Source organism: Anomalospiza imberbis, chromosome 25, assembly GCF_031753505.1.
Source record: "Anomalospiza imberbis isolate Cuckoo-Finch-1a 21T00152 chromosome 25, ASM3175350v1, whole genome shotgun sequence".
Lineage (NCBI taxonomy): Eukaryota > Metazoa > Chordata > Aves > Passeriformes > Viduidae > Anomalospiza > Anomalospiza imberbis.
This window is the reverse complement of record NC_089705.1, coordinates 6,811,774-6,828,817: the sequence shown is the minus strand read 5'-3', so window position 1 is coordinate 6,828,817 and position 17,044 is coordinate 6,811,774. Positions and strand designations below refer to the sequence as shown.

The window sequence follows — 17,044 nt, the reverse complement described above, 5'->3', positions numbered from 1 at the left end:
TTAACCCGCAGCGCACCGGCGGGGAGCGGGGGCAGCTGGGCTGTGACCCCCTGGGGCCTCCAGCAGGGTGTCCGGGGCTCTGCAGCTGCCCAGGGTGCCAGTGCTGGGGGTGGGGGTGGCGTGGGCAGCCAGCGGAGCCCCCTCCGCGCCAGCGCGGCCGCGGGTGTTACATGACCCGGCGTGGCCGGCGCTGGGCAGGGACACACCGGGGCTGTGACTCATGCTGTGGCTATAACAGGGAGCCCGGGGAGGGGGGCCGCGACCATCTGCGCAGCCTCAGGGCTGCCAGCACACTGCGGGGGCCCTGGGGTGCGCTCCCCACGCCGGGGCACAGCACCCCGTGGCACCGCCGGGAGCAGCCGGCGCACGGAGACGCGCGGGCAAACACACCCGGCACCCCGGGGAGCCCCTGGTACCCCGAGCTGGCACCCCGAGGGAGGAATGCTGGTGTGTCCCGTATCCTCCCGCAGGCAGAGAGAGGGCAGAGGAGGGGGCCCGGAGGCTGCTCGCCTCCCGCGCCGGCTCGACGGGGCGGGGGAACAAAGCTGGCACCGAGGGAAGAGCTAAATTTAGCCCGTTTCCCTGCTAGCTCTGAACTGCGGCGCTGGGCTCCAGCCGGCCGAGGTGCCACCATCGCTGCGGTCCATCTGTCGAGCCGTTCCCCAGCCCTCTCGAGCCCCCCCAAGCCCGCGAGGGGGGTCAGACCCCTCCACGACCAAGGGAGTTGTGGGCTGGGCATCCATGCTGGGCGATGCCACGGGGGTCACCTGAGCACCCCCCAGCATGCGGGGGGCAGCGGGGTACCCACGTTTGTGGGGTGGTAGGGGAGGGTCCTTGACCGAGGGAAGGGGCTCCTGACTGGCGGGATGATTGCTGGGCGAGGTGGTCGCTGGAGGGGGAGTGGTTGTTGTGGGGAGAGGGTCTTTGAGGGGTAATAGTCATTGAAGGGGAAATGGTCATTAAGAGGGAGTTGGTCCTTGCAGGGGAGATGGTTTCTCCTGAGGGAGTTGGTCCTCGCAGGGGAGATGGTTTCTCCTGAGGGAGTTGGTCCTTGCAGGGGAGATGGTTTCTCCTGAGGGAGTTGGTCCTTGCAGAGGAGATGGTTTCTTGCAGCAGCAGCAATAGGAGCCTGACCAGGCCTCTCCACCCCTTCCCGCCTCAAGGGCACCGTGCCACGTTCTGGTTTGAGGGCTGAACCTATCAAGGGTGTCACCGGCTCCAGGACCCCCAGGCCTGGAGGATGCTGCCAGCCAGGTGGGGGTGTGCTCCAGGAGAGCCCAGTGGCACATCCAGAGCCAGGCCCAGGAGAAGGGCCATGTCCCCTGACTCAGCACCGTCCCCAGCAGCATGGGGGTGTCCCTGGGGTCCCTGCTGCCAGGACCAGGGCGATTGCAGGGAAATGAACTCCCCAGCCACCTTCCTGCAGCTCTGGGTTATGAGGAGATGTCAAGACCTTTGGCACCCCTTGTTTATAGCCCAGTGGTCCTAGGCCCTCCTCCCAGTGCCAGGGCGGGTGTCTGAGCCTGCCCTGGAGATGTGACACCCTGGGATGATGTGACAGGGCAGAACCCAGGAATGTTTGCCCCACATGCCAGCCAATCCCTCCTGGCACTGCAGTCCCTGCAGCATCCCCGCAGTGCATTGGAGGGACAGGTCCCCTCAGCAGCTCCCTGCTTGGGGGGCACCCCAAAAAACCTCTCATAGCCCCACAAAGGGAACTGGCGGCCAAGCAGCTCATCTGGACCCGTTACCTAAGATGAAACCCAGGCGCCATCTGCTCCATCTCCTAATTAAGAGCATGGCAGAGGAGTCAGGGCAGCGGGAGGACGTGGTGACGGCAGGGGGGATGTGACAGCGGGGTTCCAGCCATGGGGTGACAACTGAAGGAAGGGTCAGGGCTGCCTGCAGGCACTGCATGCCCCAGCACCCATCTGTGCCCACCCTTCTGAAACCCCAGCTCTTGCCCTGCTCCCAGTCACAGGGTGGTGGGTCCCCAAGGTGGGTGGGTGCTCTGGGAGCTGCCAGTGGTACCCAGAGAGGACCCCAGACACCCCTGGCGCTGAGGGGTGCCCCACTTCAGAGGAGGGCAGGGCGCTGGCAGGGGATGAGGTGTGGTGAGGAGGAGGAGGGAGCAGGAGCTTTGGGGTCTGTGATGCTGGAATTAGAGGGGCTGTGGAGGTCGGCGTGGAGGGGGTGAAGGCGGAGGGACCCCCCGCGTGGCTCAGGGAGGAGGTGGCCAGTGGGGGCTGGCTGGGGAACACGGAAACCCTCGGCGAGCGCCTGCCAGGAAGCTGTCACTGGAGGGGATTTTCCATTGGTGTCAGCAGGCGCAGGACGGGCTGGGGGGAACTCGTGGGGCGGGGGTTGGGGGCGCCTGGGAGGGGACATGGGGGGTGCGAGGGACGGGGCGCGGAGGGGAAAAGCTCCCCGATGGCCCAGGGGTGTGGGGGGTTGGTGCGCAGGGGAGTTGCACCCCCGTGGTGCCCCCAGGTGCGCGGGAACAGGGGAGGAAAACCAGCAGGGTGTGTGAGTGCGAGTGTGCAAGGGAGAGGCACCGCCAGGGCGTCCCCGTGTGCGACGCGAGTGGGACACCCCCCTGCCACTCGGGGGGGGCGGGAAGGGTCAGGTAGGGCACCCCTGCAGTGGAAGGCCAGCTGTGCCCACAGGACACGGGTGACAGCAGGAACCAGACACCTACGCCCATGTGGGGGTACTTGGGGCCACCCCAAGCCTTCGCAGCGCCCCGCGGTGCCCAAGGACCCCCGAGGCGGCGGGGCAATAGGGAGGACGCCCCGTCCCCAGCGCTGCCGCCGCGGGCGGCTGGGCACGGCGCCCCGGCGGGGTGGGAGGCGTGGGGCCAGCGTGTCCCCATCTGTGTGGCGGCTGTGTCCCTGCCGCCTGCCTGTCTCCCGGTGGCATCTCCGGCCCCACCCTGACGTCTGGGTGGCCTCGGAGCCGGGCACCAAACCACGTCCGTGTCCTGCGGGGCCATCCCTCCATCCCCCCGCCGCCACGCCGGTGCCAAGACGGCCCCTCCGTGCCCGCCCTGTGCCAGCGCTGTGGGTCGGGGCTGGGTGCCAGCAGCCTCGGGGAGCTTAGGGGGGCTTGGGGGCGCCTGCAGCCCCCTGCACACTCAGGCTGCCACCCCACGGCACCCTTTCCACCAAAGGGGAACCCTGTCTGGGTGGAGTGGGGGAGGTGTGGGGACATCCTGCCGGGTTGGACGGGGCTTGGAGCAACCTGGTCTAGTGGAAGGTGTCCCTGCCCGTGGCAGGGGGCTGGAAGGAGATGAGCTTTAAGGTCCCTTCCAACCCAAACCATTCCATGATTCTGATTCCTCTCGCCGCCAACCTCCGTCAAGCCTGAAACCGTTAAACTAATTAAAGCTTTGCAGCAGCAGGATTAAGCCCGGGCAGGGGAGGTGGGAGCCCAGGTAGTCGATTAGTTCACCAGGCGAGGATATTGGATTTCTGCGAGGCGAGTCAGCAGTCTTCGGGGGCTGTTATCTTTGCAGGGCTGCGGGGTCAGGAGGTGGGAAGCGGAGGTGACTGCAATCTCGCCCGCTTCATCCCCCCGCTCTTCATCCTCACCCCCCCGGCCCCGCCGCAGCACCCGGTCTGGCCGGCTCTCCCCGCCCGCGGCGCCCATCTCTATCTCTCCTTCTCCCTCCGTCCCTCCTCGCTTGTGTGGTCTCGGCTGGTGTTTTGTAACCAGGGAGGAGAAAAAAAATTAAAAGAAATTTCAAAAAAAAAAAAAAAGGGGAAAATCAAAAAATAAGGAAAAAGGCCCTACCCCTGGCGAGGAAGCCAGGAATGGCGAGGTCCGGAGAGCCTAATGGGAAACATGTGGCGGCTGCCTGGGGCTGAGCGGGGAGGTGAAAGTGAGCGCGGCGGCGCGGCGAACATCCCGGTGCGCCCCGCTGCCCCCCCGCAGCTCCCTCCGCCCCACAGCCCCCTCCCCACCGCCGCTGCCGGGCTCCCACCTGCGCTCCCACCGTGCTGGTGCTGCCCACTCCGCGGTGGGGGATGTTCGGGGGCGTGCAGGTGGTCCCCGCTATGGAGGGTGGTTTGGACGGGGCGAGGGCGGAGTCGCGGCGCACGGAGTGTCCCCCGCGTGTCACGGGACACGTGGCCCCCAGTGGGACCGAGAGCAGGAGCCGGACACCGGCGGTGTGGGGTAAGAGCCCTGCGGCACCCGGCGTTGCACCCGGGGACGAACGTGGGCAACGGCGAACACGCAGAACATGGGCGATGGCGTGTCCAGAGACCCCCCACACCCCGCTGGGGACCCCACGGGCGTCCCGCAGTGTTTGCCGAAGCAGCCGCAGCTCCGTGCGCCACGGACACACCGGGGGACGGCGGCGCAGAGCTGGGGGGGTGCATCCCGACACCCCCCGCCACCCCGAACCTCCCCGTCGAGCCGCGCTCAGCGTGTGCAGCGGGGACCAGCTCTCGGCGGCTGCTCTGGAAAACCTCCCGTTTGTTTCCTTCCTGCCTGCCTCCCCTCCGACAGCTCCCTGGGCACACCAGCAGCCTCAGCAGAGACGAGACCGGTCTTTCTAGCACATATTTTCCTGCTCCACATAGCCCTTGGTGTAACTTTACACCGAGGTGCCCGCAGCTCCGCGGTGCCAGCGCTGCGCCCAAAGGCTGGCGGGGAGACGGGGAAAGGGGGGGATGTGGATGGACTGACAGGTTTGAATTCTCTTTCCCTGCCTTGTTGATAAGTTGTCACGCTAATCCAGACACCGGGAAGAGCCTGGATCACGCCGAGCGGCTGCGTGTGTGTGTCTGCGGGTGTGTGCTGGGGGAGGGAGCCAACCGGCAGGGATTCACACGCGGCGCTGGGGAGGGAAAACAGGCGGACATGCTGGCACGGGGGGATTGAGAGGGGCTGAGGGGCTCCACCGTGCACCCCTGTGCCACCCGGGCAGCGGCTGTGGGTGCCTCGACCTCCTGCAGAAGAGTGGGTGGCCAGAGCTTTCTGCACACGCGTGTGCAACGTGCACATCCATGTGGATGAGCACACGTGTGCCTACAGCCTGGTGGGGAGATGCTCCCCCTCATATGGGCAGCCCCCGGTTCAAGGCATGGACACGGTGGGGAGGAAAGGGTTGTCCTGCCCCAAAACGCCACCCCGGGCATCCCGTGACGGGGCTAAGGGCACAACGTGGGTGTCCCCATGGGCTGTGGCTTCGAGGGGGAGGCGTCCATGGGTGGCACACGGTGTGCCCAGCCCTGCGGGCACCCAAGGCGGCCGGGGCAAGTGGTACTCCCAGGGGAGGGGGCCGCTGGGCTGATGTGCGGGGGTCTCTCTCGAGCAGATGGGAGCTCGGTCGCCTGCCAGCCCCTCGCACTGGAGAACGGTGCCAGCCCGCCAGCCGAGTGGTTCCCGTGTGCCCAGGGCTCCGGCCCCCGCCAGCCTGGCAGCGACGGCGACAGCAGGAGCTTCCGAGTGAACCTGCACTGCAAGCACCCCCGGAACAGGTACCTGGGGCCTCACCCCAAAAATGGGGTGCGGCACCAAGTGGGGGTTGGCGGCACATCTTGCTGCCGATGTTCTGTCCATCCCTGTCTGGGAGATACAGGGCGAGGGGGCATCCCCGGCTCTGCACAGCCTCCCGGCTTGGGATTTTGGGGTGAACAGAGGGGCTGCAGCCCCTGTGCAGTGGGCACGTGGTGCCTGGCACCCATCCGTGAGTGCCCGAGCCCCTCCACCACAACCCTCGCTATACCCCCTTCCCGAGAGGGGAAACTGAGGCAGGCGCCCACAGAGGGGCGTCCCGGCGAGGGGAGGGGTGGCAGCGGGCAGTGTCACCGCGGGTGGAGTGCGGAGCTGTGCGCGGGGTGTCCGCGGGTGGGTGGGAGCCGGGGGGATGTGGGGGGTGGGATGCGCTGAGCACCTCCTCGGGCGAAGACCCCCCCGCGTGTCCGGAGCGCGGCTCGCCGGGGACACCTAGTGGCAGCGCCGCCAAAGGACCCCCGCCGCCCCCCGCCCCACGGAGGGGGTGCAGGTGCTGCTGGGCATGGGAGGGGGGCGTAAATCTGTCCCCTCTGTCCCCCAGAGCAGAGGCAGCCTCCCCCTCTTTGCCCATCCCCCGCTCGGGAGGATCAGCCCTTGGTATGTCCCGTGGAGGGACTGGCACGGGGGGGGCTGGGCACTTAAGTGAGTCCCCCCCTGTGTGGGGCTGACCCTGCACACCCCTTCCTTTGCAGAGAGCTCAAGTGCAATAGCAGGAGCAGCAGCAAAGCCGAGGGTAAGTTCCAGCCCTCCCCCCAGACACCCAAACTCTGCCCCTAGGGTGGGGTGGGAAAACCCAGACCCTCACGGGAAGCAGCTACCCCTCTTCACCTGGGAGGGGGCTCTCTGCCGGAGTCTGGCACGAGTGGTCCTGGTGTGGGGAGGACATCCAGCCCCTGCTCCTGAGCTGGGGAAGGCATCCAGTTCCCCCAAGGCCCCATTTTCCCATCTGTGAGCAGGGCTGACACATTCCTGCGGTGCCAGTCGGATCCTTGCTGGTGACAGGGCAGAGGGAGCTGGGGGGTGGATATGGGGACCTCATCCCTGGGAACAGGGGGTTGGAGTGAGGCTCTGCTGGCTGTTTTTGGCTGGCAGTGCCTGTGGAGCCTCACTGTCCCCCTCTCTGCCGCCCTTAGGTCCTGGTGTCACCTTCCCTGACCCCCATGTCAGCAACTGCTCGGCCAAGCGGCACGCGGGGGAGGAGGAGGTCAGGATGCGCGTGAAGCCCCCGGGCCCAGTGGTAACGACCAGCGTTGTGCGTGGCTCGCCCGACTACGTTCGAGAGCCCAAATTCTACCCGCCGGGACACCCGGGGCAGCGGCCCCCCGCCTGCCCGGCCGAGAAGGCGTTATCCTGCAGCGTGCTCAGCTTCCCTGAGGGGTCGTGCCCCGCGCTCGGCCGGGAGCACCAGGCAGGCTCGCTGCTGCACGGCGACCCGGCTGACCGCTGCCAGAGCGTCCACGGGGGCACCAAGGCGGCCGAGGACCTGCTGGGCTGTGCCGGGGAGCCCCGGATCCTGGGGGGCAGCGCGGAGGAGGCATCTGCCCGCGATCGGGCGCCCAAAACCTTCCCCAACGCGACACTGGCCTCGGGCCGCTGCAACGTAGACAGCATCCTCGCCTTGCTCCGGAGCAAGTGCGGCAACGGGCACATCAACCTCCACCCTGTGGTGCAGCTCATCGACATCATGAAGGACCTCAACCGCCTCTCTGAGGACCTCAAGAACAGTGGGGTGCACCTGGACTGTGGCAGCCTCCGTGGCGGCAGTGGGGCTCACGAGGACAGCCGCCTCTTGCCCGCTGACCGTGACCTCCAGTACAGCTTCTTCTCCTCACCCTCCCTGGCCAACAGCATCCGCAGCCCCGAGGAGCGGGGGGTGCTCCTCAAATCCGACCCGTCGCGGCATCCCCGGCCCCCAGCGCGCGACGGAGAAGCTGACGGAGGCGGGGGGAGCACCCCGCAGCCCCCGGGACACAGCGTGGGTGTGGGGGATGTCTCCAAAGCTCCGGCGGATGAAGCTGGCTGCTCCCAGCCCGATGCCAGCGATTACTCGGAACTGGCCGAGGCGGACATCCTGAACGAGCTGGCCTCCCTGGCTTGCCCAGGGACGCAGCTGCTGGAATCGCAAGCAATGGAGCCACAGCCCCAGTTGCTGCCAGCCCAAGAGCTGGACTCCCAATCCCGGCTGTTGGATTCCCAGTCCCTGGAGTCACAGCCCCAGCTGCTTGATTCGCAGAGCCTGGAGCCGCTGCCAGAGTCACTGGAGCTGCAAAACCTGGAGCCGTTGGGGCTGCAGTCGCTGGAGCCGCTCTCGGAATCGCTGGAGCTGCAGTCGCTGGAGCCTCTGTCCGAGTCGCTGGAACTGCAGTCCCTGGAGCCACTGGCGGAGCCTCTGGGGCTGCAGACCCTGGAGCCACTGCCCGGAGCGCTGGAGCCCCCACTGCTGCCCACTGAGCCCTCGCTGCTGGAGCCACAGCCACTGGGAACCGTCTCGGAGCTGCTGGAGGCACAGCCGGGCACTGGGGACCCTCTGCGGCCCCACGGGCTGCAGCCCCGGCTCGGGGGGTGTCCCCTGAGCACTATGGTGAAGCGGGGCCCCTGTGGAGGCCGGGGGGCCGGGCGGTGTGGCGAAGACCACCGCAAGTACGCCCTGCGCCGGACAGATAAGCCAAAGATGCTGTGCCGCCGGAGGAGGGCGGGGCGCGGGCGCCGGGTGGACATCACCCCCGAGAGCCACGTCCTGTCCCCCCTCACCCTGCCCGCTGAGATGCCCCCCGGGCCTGAGGAGCCTGACACCCCAGTGCTGAGCCCCCCACCGCCACCGCCTCCCACCACGCTGGACCCCAACGAGATGCCCAAAGCCCCCACGGCAGGGAAGAAGAACAAGTGCCGGGGGGTGAGGAAGATGGTGGTGAAGATGGCCAAGATCCCCGTGTCCCTGGGGAGGAGGAACAAGACCACCTACAAGGTGTCATCGCTCAGCAGCAACTTGAACCTGGAGGGGAAGGAGCTGGCAGCCAGCAGCTCCGTGGAGCCCACGCCGCTGCTCAAGATGAAGAACAATGGGCGCAACGTGGTCGTGGTGTTCCCCCCCGGAGAGATGCCCATTATCCTGAAGCGCAAGCGGGGCCGGCCTCCCAAAAACCTGCTGCTGGGCCAAGCCAAGCCCAAGGAGCCTACCCCGGAAGTGAAGAAGAGGAGGAGGAGGAAGCAGAAGCTGGCCTCGCCCCAGCCCTCCTACATCGCCGACACCAATGACAGCAAAGCCGACTACTCGGATGTGTTGGCCAAGTTGGCCTTCCTCAACCGACAGAGCCAGTGCTCGGGGCGCTGCTCACCGCCCCGCTGCTGGACCCCCAGCGAGCCCGAGTCCATCCACCAAGCCCCCGACACCCAGAGCATCTCCCACTTCCTGCACCGTGTCCAGGGCTTCCGCCGGCGCGGCGGCAAGGCGGGGGGCTTCGGTGGGCGTGGGGGGAGCCACGCTGCCCGCGCCGCACGCTGCTCCTTCAGCGATTTCTTTGAGGGCATCGGGAAGAAGAAGAAAGCCCCCACTGCCCTCCACGCTGACCCCGTGCACCCCCGCAAGCGCGGCCGGCTGGAGCCCGATCCCGTGGGAAAGCCCAAGCGGAAGCGACGGGCGCGCAAGAACGGGGCACTGTTCCCCGAACCCAACTCGGGGCAGAGCTTTGGGGACGGCCCCGCCGCAGAGTGGGGCGGGGGGGAGAAGGGCAGCCCCTGGGCCCCCCACCACGGCCACCCCGGCGGCCAGCCTGGACGCAACGGTGGCTACCAAGGGGCCGAGGCGAGACCCTTCCATGCTGCGGGGTTGGAGTCGGGCTCCTCCGGCCGCGCTGGTTTCTACGCCAGCAGCGCACCGTCCTCGCAGACAGAGACCGGTCCGGAGCGGCACAGCCTCTTCACCGGCTACTTCCGCTCCTTGCTGGACTCCGATGACTCCTCCGACCTGCTGGACTTCGCCCTCTCCGCGTCCCGCTCCGAGTCCCGTAAATCGGCGGCTGCCTACACGGCCCCCCCGGCCACGCTGCCCGGCCAGCGGGGCATGGCTGCCTACACCGCCCGCGGTGGCAAAGTGGCAGCGGCCAACCCCGGTGCCGAAGCCGCCTTCCACGCGGCCATGCAGGGCCGGCCAGCGTTCCCGCCCGGCCGCGCCTCCAGCGCCTACGGGGTGACCCAAGGCTCGTCAGAGTGCCGGGGCACCGAGTCCTTCCCCAAACTGGCCCCGCCATCGGCCGTGTCCCGGTCACCCACGGCTCACCCAGCGGCCAGCGGCACCCCCGGCTACTCCCCGTACGGCAGCTACGGCAACGCCGGGCAGAGCGTGGCACCCGCCAGCGTGTTCCCACCAGGAAAGCAGTACCCCTCAGCACAGGACTGCCCCAACAGCAAGGACTGCAGCTTCGCCTATGGCAGTGGCAGCAGCCTCCCGTCCTCGCCCAGCAGTGCCCACAGTGCCGGCTACGCGCCACCGACAGCTGGTCCCAGTTTGCCACTGGGAAAAGCGGCCTTCTTCAACAGTGCTGAGCAGGGGGGGCAGTTCTCCAGCGCCGCGCACACCCCCCTGCGTTGCGACAGCCGGGCCAGCACCGTCTCGCCCGGCGGCTACATGGTGCCCAAGGGGTCAGCATCCTTCCAGCCCTCACCTGAAAACTGCCGGCAGTTCCCCAGCGCTGCGCCGTGGGCCTTCCGGCAAGGCTACGGTGGGTTGGATTGGAGCTCAGAAGCCTTCAGCCAGCTCTACAACCCGGGCTTCGAGTGCCACCTCAATGAACCCAATGTCATCCTGGACATCTCCAACTACACCCCGCAGAAAGCCAAGCAGCAGACGGTCTCTGAGACCTTCTCCGAGTCCTCCTCTGACAGCACCCAGTTCAACCAGCCGGCTGGTTACCGGCGCGCCAACAGCGAGGCGTCCTCCAGCGAGGGCCAGTCCAGCCTCTCCAGCCTGGAGAAGCTGATGATGGACTGGAACGAGGCATCCTCTGCCCCTGGCTACAACTGGAACCAGAGCGTCCTCTTCCAGAGCAACTCTAAGCCCGGTCGAGGCCGACGGAAGAAGGTGGATATGTTCGACACCTCCCACCTGAGTTTCTCCTCCTCTTCCTCTTCTTCCTCCGTGTACCCCTCCAAGAGGAACACGGGACCCCGGCAGCCCCGGGGCTCCCGAGGGGCTTGTGCCTCCAAGAAGGAGAGGGGGACGGGCAAAGCCAAGTTCCCCACCAAGTCACAGGCGGTGAACCCCCTCTTCCAGGACAGCACGGACCTGGGCTTGGACTACTACAGCGGGGACAGCAGCATGTCCCCCCTGCCCTCCCAGTCCCGGGGCTTCGGGGTGGGGGAGCGGGACCCCTGTGACTACACCGGCCCCTACTCCATGAACCCCTCCACCCCCTCGGATGGGACCTTTGTGCAGGGGTTCCAGAGCGACTCCCCCGGTTTGGGGCAGCCGGATTTGGAGAGCAAGCACTTCCCTGCCCTCCCACACCAGCTGGCGGCCCCTGGCCAGCAGACTGTGTTCGAGGCCGGTTTGCAGAAAGCCTTCTCGCCCAACTGCTCCCCGACCTTGGCCTTCAAGGAGGACCTCCGGGCAGGCAGCATCCGAAAGCTGCCTGCCTGCGACTCGCTCAAACACAGCATGCAGGGGGGGGCCCTGCCACACGCCCCACACCTGGCTTGCCGCGACCTCCCCATGCCTCAACCGCACTATGACTCCCCCAGTTGCAAAAATCCCCCGTACTGGTATTCCCCCAACGCCAGCACCCGCAGCCCTTCGTACGACAGCAAGGCGGGGGCTGGGATGCTGGTAGACTTCATGGGCAGGACGGACCCCCCGTGTCTGAACCCCCACTTGAGCAGCCCAAGCAGCACCCACCCCTCCAAGGGCGAGAAGGAGCCCTTGGAGATGTCCCGGGCTCACCACCGAGGACCCTACGCTTGTCCCCTGATCAATGACTTGAACATCTCCCCCGTACCGAGAGACTCAATGTTGCAGCTGCAGGACAACTACAGGTACCCCAGTTTTGCAGCCCAAGGGCACCCCGTCATGGCCCCCACCCAGAAGAGCGGGTTTTTGGGACCCATGGTAGAGCAACAACACCCTGAGGACACTTTTACGGTCACCTCATTGTAGTGTCTGCTGACGTGCCAACGGGACAACGAGGTTTTGTTACAGGGTAGGTGGGGGAGAACCTGGGAGTGAGGGTGGCAGAGGGGGACACAGGGGACCCTCAGGGCCCTTCTCATCGTGTTCCCCTCTCTCTCTCCATGTTGTGTTTCTCTTTCAGAGGTAATTTAGCCAGCACTTTTTTTCTGGAACACTTTTCAAGTTCTGTATTTAACTGGGATTGGAACCGTTTGTTTGTTTTCTTAAAAAAAAAAAAAAAAAAGAAAAAAAAGAAAGAAAAAAAGGAGAAAAAAGGAGAAAAAAAAAGATAAAAAATAAGTGAAACAAAAGGAAAAAATTAATAATAATGGATGAAGAGAGAAACCCCCCGTTTTTCCCCCTCCGCACTCAAACCCGCTCCGCCTGCCAACCTCCGGCTCTGCTTCCCGGACTGCCGCCCCCCCGCCCCGCAGCAGGACAATCGGATGGACGGACGGACGGACGGACCCGCCAGGCCCGGCGCAGGGGCGCGGGCAGGGAGGGCAGGAGGGGATCTGGGGGTCAGCGCCGGGTGGCCCCTGCCCACAGCCCGGCCGGGGACCCCTGGGCCGCCCCGGGGGAGGCTGTTTGGGGATTCTTTTCTTGTTCTTGTCCCTCCCCGTCCGCTCGCTCGCCGCGGGGGTTGCTCTTGCCGGATGGACAGCGATGGGTGTTGGTGAAGCGCTGACCCCCGCCAGGCTCTGGCAGCGTCGCCAGCGGGGCTCGGAGACGCCACCGTCACCAGGTAAGTGCCTGCTGTGTTCCCCACCCAGCAGCGGTCCCCCAGCAGGCTGTGCTGGGTGCTCCATGCTCTGGGGGGTTCTCTGAGCCACCTGCACCCACCCTCTGGGTGCCCCCGGCCCCTTCTGGGCTCTGAGCAGTGGGCCCGGGTGTTGTCCCACCAGGCATCAAACTGGCTCCCCAGTGTCTGGGGGTGGCTGGAGCCTGGGCTGTGGGGTGCAGGAGCCCGGGTGTGCAGAGCTGAGGGGTGTGGGATGGCCCAGACCCCCTGTTCAGGTGCTAGATGGGGGGAGCAGGACCCGAGAACCCCGGGTCTGTGGGTGCCAGACAAGAATGAGCAGGACTCCAGACTGCAGGGTTGGGTGGGAAGGACCCCAGATCCCCTGGGACACGGGTGCCAGACTGGGGCAGGGGACCCCTGAGTGTTGGGGTGCCAGACTGGGGTGAGCAGGACCCCAGCCCCTGAGTGTTGGGGTGCCAGATGAAGGAGGTGGGCAGGACCCCAGCCCCTGAGTGCTGGGGTGCCAGACTGGGGTGAGCAGGACCCCAGCCCCTGAGTGCTGGGGTGCCAGACTGGGGTGAGCAGGACCCCAGATGCCTGGGTGCCAGATCCGTGGGTATGTGGGTGCTGAATGGGAGATGGGCAAGTCCCCAGCCCCAGGGTATGTGGGTGCCACTCTGGGGGGACAGGACCCCGCCCCAGGGTATGTGGGTGCCACTCTGGGGGGACAGGACCCTGCCCCAGGGTATGTGGGTGCCACTCTGGGGGGACAGGACCCCGCCCCAGGGTATGTGGGTGCCACTCTGGGGGGACAGGACCCCGCCCCAGGGTATGTGGGTGCCACTCTGGGGGGACAGGACCCCGCCCCAGGGTATGTGGGTGCCACTCTGGGGGGACAGGACCCCGCCCCAGGGTATGTGGGTGACACTCTGGGGGGACAGGACCCCGCCCCAGGGTGTGTGGGTGCCACTCTGGGGGGACAGGACCCCGCCCCAGGGTATGTGGGTGCCAGACCCCGCGTCCGTGGGTGCTGGGTGGGGCTGGGCAGGCACCCCAGGGTGGGACCCTCACTCCTCTCTCCCTCTCCCCCCAGCCACAGCACCCCCAGCCCTGCGCCCCCCGCCCATCCCGGCCGCCGGAGCAGAGAGGAGAGGAGAGGAGGGGGCCGCCTCCGGAGGGGACCCCGCCCCGCCGCCCCCGCTTCGCCCCCGGCCCCCGCCTCGGCCGTGGCGCCGGCGCCGCGTTCTCTCTCTCCTCCCAGCCAGAAGCAGAGGGACTCTTTAAGTTTTATTTTTTATTTGATTAATTTTCATTTTCTGCACAAAACCAGCAATTGTAAATACTTTTGAAGAAAAGAAGTTAAAAAAAATGTTTAAGGATAAAAAAAAAAAAATTAAAAAGCTGAAAAATCACCAAAAAATAAAAAAAAAAGGAATCATGCACCGGAGGGAGAATCCAAAAATGATGGAGAACAGGCCTAAAGCATCCAAGAGGTGAATATGCAGCAGAAAAGAGCAAAACCGCCCCCAGTATGCACTGAGAAAAAATTTATTTACAGATCGAGCAACAAAAAAAAAGAAAAAAAAAAGTAACAATAACCTATTTATTGTATATAATGTTTTATTATAAATCGTGTCTTGTATATTGCATTCTGTACATCTGCTGTGGTTTTGTGGTGTGCAACTTCCGCATGGGTTCCTTGGGTTTCCGTTGCCTTTTTTTTAATGATTCAATGATGATTTGAGTTTTATTTTTATTATTATTCTGAAGAACGAAGGCGGGTTTTTGATTTTTTTGTTGGGTTTTTTGGTTGTTTTTTTTTTTTTTGGCAGTACACACCCAAAGATCCAAATTTGTATAAAAACAAAAAGGAATTTAAAAAAAAAAAAAAGGAAGAAAAAAACTTTTAAAAAAAGTTTAAAAAAAAAGAAATAAATCAATCACAGACCCTCTTGGTGGGGAGGAGGAGTAGGGGGGGCTGGGGTAAAGGGGGGTCCCTTTCCCAGGGTCCCCGAGGCGGTGGCGGTGGCGAGCTCAGGGTGTGGGTGCGTGTGTGGGTGCCAGGTGGGCTTTGGGGTCCTCTCCTCCCACAAATTCCCTGTGTGTCCCCCCCTCCATGAGTTTGGCAATCTCTGTACAGCTTTGTGGGTTGTGCAAAAAAAGAGAAAACACACACACACAAAGAGAAGAACACCACCCTGAAATGGATTAAAAAAAGCAAATTTCACAAAAAAAAAAAAGAAAAAAAAAAGGAGAAAACTACCCAAATTTGGTCAAAATACCCCCTCCTTCCCCCGCCCCCCCAGCTGCCCTGTGCAGTGCTTGTGCTGCCCTGGCCAGAGGGGCCCCCCCGTGAGCCCCCCGGCCCCCGCTTTGCCCCTCAAACGGTCTTTTTGTGTTATTTAGGAAGGAATTTTTAATAGGCACTTTTTTTATATTAAAAAGAAACCTATATATTGAGCGATGCCCGCTGCTTTCTTGCTTCTCGTTTTTGGGGGGCACGGCCTGGCCGTGCCGGGGGCGGGTGTTGGAGGGATGCTGACCCTCCCTGGATTTAGGGATGTGGCGGAACTGCACCGAGAGAGCGGAATTTCGGTACAGATCGGGTGCGCTCCTCTGGGGACGGGCGGCACTGCGGGCCCGGGGGCAGTGCCAGGGGCCCGGTGGCGCTCGGGGGACCCGCGGGGGCTCTGCAGGCAGGAGGGGTGCCCACCCGGCCCTGGCACCGCCCGGGGGAAGGGGGCACAGGAATCCGGGCGGCTTCCCGGTGATGGATGGGAGAAGCGCCAACGCCAGGAAGGAGCGAAAAAAAGGAGGAAAAGGACAAAACCAATAAAATTCGGGAATCCACCAACTTCCAGCCTGGGAAGACGAAGGCGGCAGCGTCCTCCGGGCGAGGAGAGGGGGGGGTCCCTGCGGGTGGGAGGGCGAGCGGTGCCGGCGGGGCCGGGGCTGCGGCGCTGGGGGTTTGGGGGGCCGGGGGAGCAGGGGTTGCCATGGAGAGCAGCACGGGCGCGTGCTGATGGATGGGGGAGCGGGGGCGTCGGGGCTGCCAGCGCCACCGCAGCCCGCGGAGGTGCTGAAGGGGGTGGGGGGATGCTGAAGGACCCCCTCTTTGCTGGGGGGAGCGCTGCTGGCGAGGGTGGGACGAGGGTTGTAGCCCCTCCTTCCCACCGTCCTCACACAGAGTGACAGGGCTGGGGGGACACGGGACAACAGCGGGGGGCACCCCGGTGTTGTGCCTCCACCAAATGTCCCCTGACTGTGACATAACAGGGGGAAACTGAGGCACGGGAGCAGGTTGGGGGGTCCAGCCGTCCCTGATGCTGTGCCTGCATCCAGCACCCATTCCAAGGTGCTGTACCCCCGCTCTGGCTCCTCCATGACCCCTCCTGGCAGGTCTTCGGGGGTCCATGACCCTTCATTCCCAGCTTGGCTCCAATATGATTGTTCCCACGAGCATCAGATTTACTCCTTCCCGCCCCACTTTTCCTCTCTCCCATTTCAGGTCACAACAAGCAGCACTGAAAGATGATAAAATTCCCCCCCAGTAGGTAAATCCCACCAGGAAGCATCACCTGGCACACCAGAGCCTTGCTGGGTATGACTGGCTGCTTGGACCACAGCTGGATTTCACTTATTTTATTATTTTCTGTCTTTTTTTAAAGCCTCAATTATATCTCTCAAGCAGCATGAGCCAGTCTGGAGCCAGAAAAGCCTTGTGATGGGGCTGATTGTTGGGGATTGCTCAGCACAGCCCAGCATCACCTGGATTTGCTGGGGGAAAGGAGGAAAAAGCTCAAATTTTGGGGGGGGATGATTGCTTTGCTATTTTTTTGTTTAGTGTGGATTTTTTGAAGGGAGCTGCATTTGGGAGCACCCAGGGTGAGTCCGGCATGGCCACGTGGTGTGCAGGGATGGGGGGTGAGCCAGGTCCTGGTGCCTGGCTGTGCCTCGGGATGGAAATGATGGTTTTAATTAAGCAGCTCTGCTGGGAGGAGGGTTCTGGCCTCTCCGGACGCTGGAGACCAGGGATGCTGCAGGACCATGGGATGAGGGATGCTCCACGTCAGAGGGGTCCAGGGCTGGGCCAGCACGGAGCCAGAGCACTGACCACTCGATCCATGGGGAAGAAGGATGTAAGGATGCTCCGAGGGCTGTGCCAGGAGCCAGCACCCACCTGGCAAAGGCAGCTCGGCCTCCATTTCCACTTTTTCCCATCCCCTTGGACACACGGCAGGAATTTGCCCCCCTGCCCCTGCCTTCCCCTCCTGCCCATCACCTGGGGCTGGAACCGGGGGAATTCCTCATTCCCGGGATGGTGTGCATGATGCACACGTGTTGCACATCCATGTGCACCATCACCCTGGCACGGGAAGCACATGGGACGCCTGTGCCGGTGCCAGGCTCTCCGCCAGGGTCGTGTCCCCCACGCCAAGCAGGGCAGCAGCAGGAGCCGCCCTCACCCCGCAGGGCTGGAGCTGCCGGGAGCTTTGGACACCCCCTTCTCCTTCAAATTAATGGCTGTGCCGTGAAGAAAATTGAAGCCATTATTCTTCGCTCGCATCCTTTATACCCACCAACTTCAACCACTTGACATGCTAATCACAGCTAACGAG

General features: G+C 64.2%; 1 protein-coding gene and 1 long non-coding RNA gene across 5 annotated transcripts in view; both read left to right on the top strand.

Moving 5' to 3' along the window:
* Positions 1-11,983, top strand: part of AHDC1 (AT-hook DNA binding motif containing 1) — a 48,554-nt gene extending 36,571 nt beyond the window's left edge. For all 4 annotated transcript variants that reach the window (XM_068172543.1, XM_068172544.1, XM_068172541.1 and 1 more), the window contains 4 exons: positions 5,324-5,486; positions 6,216-6,256; positions 6,657-11,714; positions 11,826-11,983. In XM_068172543.1, the coding sequence (XP_068028644.1) occupies positions 6,734-11,671 (4,938 nt within the window). In that variant the 5' untranslated portion in view covers positions 5,324-5,486; positions 6,216-6,256; positions 6,657-6,733 and the 3' untranslated portion in view covers positions 11,672-11,714; positions 11,826-11,983. The remainder of the gene's footprint in view (positions 1-5,323; positions 5,487-6,215; positions 6,257-6,656; positions 11,715-11,825) is intronic.
* Positions 11,984-12,351: 368 nt separating this feature from the next.
* On the top strand, positions 12,352-14,885 carry LOC137462441 (uncharacterized). The gene is made up of 2 exons (XR_010993694.1): positions 12,352-12,428; positions 13,534-14,885. It is a non-coding gene; the product is annotated as an uncharacterized lncRNA (long non-coding RNA).
* The last annotated feature ends 2,159 nt before the right edge of the window (positions 14,886-17,044 follow it).